Source organism: Fukomys damarensis, unplaced genomic scaffold (assembly GCF_012274545.1).
Source record: "Fukomys damarensis isolate Sample0158 unplaced genomic scaffold, DMR_v1.0_HiC HiC_scaffold_39, whole genome shotgun sequence".
NCBI classification, from domain to species: Eukaryota; Metazoa; Chordata; class Mammalia; order Rodentia; family Bathyergidae; genus Fukomys; species Fukomys damarensis.
In genome coordinates, this window is record NW_022900951.1 from 96,281,549 (window position 1) to 96,285,731 (window position 4,183).

At 45.4% G+C, this 4,183-nt stretch overlaps 1 protein-coding gene across 2 annotated transcripts in view; it reads left to right on the plus strand.

The window, feature by feature from the left end:
* Window positions 1-1,374: 1,374 nt before the first annotated feature.
* Slc25a43 (solute carrier family 25 member 43) overlaps window positions 1,375-4,183 on the plus strand; it is a 28,716-nt gene continuing 25,907 nt past the window's right edge. The window contains exon 1 of one of the 2 annotated variants that reach the window (XM_010612984.2): window positions 1,375-1,526. Coding sequence is in view for 1 of the 2 variants with exons in the window: in XM_010612983.2 (XP_010611285.1) it covers window positions 2,966-3,024 (59 nt within the window). In the remaining variant the exon portion in view is untranslated. Of the gene's footprint in view, window positions 1,527-2,820; window positions 3,025-4,183 lie in introns of those variants that run through there. The other variant, XM_010612983.2, reaches the window with a different exon arrangement.

A 4,183-nucleotide genomic window follows, 5' to 3' on the forward strand; every position in this document is an offset into this window, starting at 1 on the left:
CGTGGGGGGGGGCTCCTGAGCCCTGGGCCGCCGGGCTGACCGGCGACCCCGAAGCGCAGGCCTACACTTTTCCTGAGCTCTTGAGGTTCCTGCTTTTCGTGATGCAGATTTGTGGCATGCGGCCCAGACCCCTGAAAGGTTTTCTGGGCTGGACGGGATGAGAAGGTGGGAATGGAGCCAAAGGAGGTTTGGGGGAAAGGAATGAAGAGATCTCCAGAGATAACCCCCTAATTACACCCACCGATATTCGACTTGGAAGGTTTTGCTGCGGCTGACTTAGGAAGAGAGAGAGAGAAACCCTCTTGAAGGTGTATGTGTCCGTGTGACCAATGGTCCAAGAAAAAAGTGGTTTGGTAGCCCGGGAGGGGCCAGTGCACTGCCCGAAAATGGCCACAGATTTTTGCCCAGCCAGTTTAATTGAAATTTAAATTTGGGATGCTCTCCCTCCCGAGCAGTGAACAGACCTGTTGGTCTCCTCCACTTTGCCCCTAAGCTGCCCACTGACCTCATTCTTTGGGTTTTTTCCCACCTTCTCATCACATCAACAGCTACTCCTCAGAAAAAGATCTAAAGATGTAAATACCGGATGAGGCTGAAAGCTTCCCCAGGGCTCAGAGATATTTGCATTGGAACCAGAAAGGAAGCCTAAAAGGAGAAATGGAAATAATGACATTTCAGGCTGTTTCTCTATTTAGGAAGATAGTCCCTGTGGCCTTCATTTGATGGGCACAGTGCCACCTCGGAAGAGTGGCCTTGGCCCTGATCAGCCCACAGAGTCAGGAGAAATAGTCTTTTTTTTTCCATACTGGAAATGAAATCCAAGGCCTTGCACAGGCTAGACAAGGCTTCATAACTGAGCAACACCCCTAACCGCAAGAGCTGGTCAGTTTTGACCAGATGGTTCAACCTTGCTGGCTAACAGTCAAAGCACTTTGTCTTGATGCTGTGACTTGGGGAGGGAGAGCTGAAAGTCAATCCCCCCCCCTTCCTGGCAGCTTGATAAACTGAATAAAATTATTCTTGTCAGGCTCTAGGCCAGCATTCATTTCACTTCTGCCTGGGAGAATTCTATTCTATTTGGGGAGGGAATCTAGGATAAGAGCATGTGACATTTCTGTCAAGGCTGTCTTCCCTCCCCGGTCCCCCTTGCCCTCAGCAACACCTAGCCAGCATTAATGACTCAACTTCTCCCCACTTCATCCGCTACTCCCCAAACAGGTAAGAAGTCTGCCTCTGACAGGGCAGATTGTGAACCAAGGAGGGCTGGGCAGAGCTTCAAAGGCAAATTAGAGTGTCTTGATTTTCTACTAACTGTCTAGCACACAGGCATCATTAGATTTTTACAATTCTTCTCTTCTTTCCTGTAAGGTCCATAGGGCAGGAAGTATTGTGCCCATTTTACAGAGGCGGAACTGGGCTCAGGCTGGTACACCACTTGTCAGTGACAGAGCTGGGTACTACCACCTGGCCTTCTGACTCCAAATCTCATGCTCTTTTGTTACATCATGCCACCTTTCTCTCTGCAGGTAGGTGATATTTAGTTAGGGCACATGAAGTACCCACTGTGTGAGTGATGCTGGGGACAATGCAAAGATAAAACAGGCAGTGGCCCCTCTGACCCCAGGAGCTTACAGAGTAACAGAAGAATAAGGCTAATGTGTCCTGAACTATAGTACAAATAACGTGGTGGCTGTGCCTGAAGTATGGTAGAAATGTAACTTCTGATAAAGAATGAGAAGACTTCACAGTGGAGAAAAATCATTGGAGTTTGGCCTTGAGAGAGTGAGTGGGGAGTCTGCTGAGCAAAGATGGGGAGAAAGATACTGCCGGTAAGTCGGCAAATACACAGGGGTGGGAACGCATGCAGCATAACTGGAAATATGGCAGGAAGAACAGGTGAAATGAGATCTTGAAGGGTCAGGTTAAGGAATGTAGACTTGGTTTCGCAAAGGGAGTTATGGGAGACGAGTTTTTTTTTTTTCAAGGTGGGAGCCAGTACTGTGATTAAAGCAATTTGAGTGGAATGATTGCCACAAGGTGGTGGGAGAGAAGGAAGACTGGGAGTGTCAGGAGCAGTTGGAACTTGTTGGTGCTGTTCCACGCAGAGGCTGGGGGTACCTGAAATAGGCTGTGACTGTAGGTGAAGCATGAGAGAAGAACAAAATAAAATGGGCTAGGTGTGCTGATATTTTTCCTGCAGGGTTGTTTTCTTTTGAAAAACTAAAAAGTATTTCAGTGAGTGACAAGGCAGTTAGAAAGCGTAGTGGTTGATTCATCATGATGCGATGATCCTTCCTACAAAGAGATGATAATCTTGACTCATCATCATACTCTTTCTGATTCATTTCTACTCTTTCCTGACCATAAATTTGCAAAACAGGTGGCTGAGACAAATGGTACATCCATCTTCTAACACTGGGTTTGAACAAAACACAAAGATCCAACATGTTCAGGGAGTAGAGTGGTTAAACAACTTGTCTTCACAATAGCAGAGCTGGAACTTGAAACCAGGCCTTCTGGTTCCTCAGTCCAAGACTCTGCCCCCATTACACAGCTGAAGTGTCTGCTTACCTGGGTTCATGATCAAAGAGTCTATTCAGTACAGTCTATTGGGAGCAAGGTTCTTCTAAATAAATAATAGCTAAGCTAACACAATTGATGGTTTTCAAAAAGATCAGATTGAAGAACCTACCCCAAATGTATTTTACAGTTTTTCTATTTGTGTAAACACTGGTTTGTGTCCCTGCAGCTCTGAAATTGTTCAGAGCCAACACTGTTTCCTTGTTACATAACCACTTCATGAGCTAATGTTTGGCTGCATTGGCTGCTAGCCAGTTTTGAGTTGAAGTGTTAGCAATTTTAATCACATGTATCCAGAGTGTGTGATATTTGTGCTGGCTGAGAGGAAGAGGTTACTCAATTCATCAGCTTATCCGGTCTGGCTAGAAAATGCTTCTGTGCATGTATGTGTGCAGGAGTGGGAGGAAGAGAACAAATCGAAAGGCCATTGTCCCAGCCAATCAGGTAGGAGTTTAAGATGTAGGAACTAGGATGATTTCATTGGTAGCCTATCAGGGCTGCCTACTTTGTGATTCTAAGGGGAGATGGATGCTCCTTGTCCCTATGTCAGATGGTAGGAGTCTGAGAAGAAAGTACTTCCTTTGGTTCTTTTTAATTTTATATTTGATAATATGACCCCACTTCATGATACAAACTGTTAGAAGATAGAGTTCCTTTTTCTAGTTCAAGTCATTCAGCAAACCCAGGGCCTGCTTCCCAGTAGTTGCCTCTATGGGTCATTTCCTTGTCAGGACTGTTAATCTCCTACATGATCTATGCTGAGAACTAGCAGGTGTCCGGCACATTATAGATGTTCTCATCACAAATAGGGTGAATGGATCAGTGTCCTAGAAGTGGCCAAGTTGGATGGGGAGTAAAAATAGGACGATAAGAATGAATATGGTGTTTGCTGTGGTATTTCAAACTCCACCCTCTAGCTTCTTCCAGCGTGCCTCGGACATCCATCAGGCATTTCCCCTTCCTCTGTTTCCCCTTCCCCTCCAACTTCACTGGCCAGGGGAGAGAAGAGGAGCGACATGAGGAAATGAGTAGGCAGTGAGAGTGAGGCACATGATCCATTGGTGAACGCCAGCTTTATGGCAGGGATTTTTTTTTTAACTGGGGGTGGAGCCCAGGGCATTGAGTACACTAGGTGAATACTGTACCACAGAGTTGCATGAGTCCTTATTTGGAAGCAGAAGCACTGGCCTAGAACCCCTTAAATGGTTTCACCTAAACACCTTCTCATACCACAGAGGGCCCAGGAAGTTTCTCTCCACTGAAGGTTTGAAAGCTAACAAAAACTGGAAATGCTTTAATTTTCTTAAGATGAAACATTTTCATTTCAATCCAGTTCTAGTGACTTTTATTTCAAATCCTCACTGTCCCTCTCCATATCCCCACTGTGGGAGAAAGTCTTATTTTTCCTGCTTTCCAAGCCATTTGGGATTTTGTCATTAGCAAGGAGTAAAATTCCTTTGCTTCTTGGCCAGAGAATGTGTGTTGTGTAAAAATTCTCTTATAATGGGCCAAGGATCTAGCTCAGTGGTGCTGCCGCCTGCCTCATAAGCGCAGGGTCCCAAGTTCGATCTCCCATACCAAAAAAAAAAAAAAAAAAAAAAAA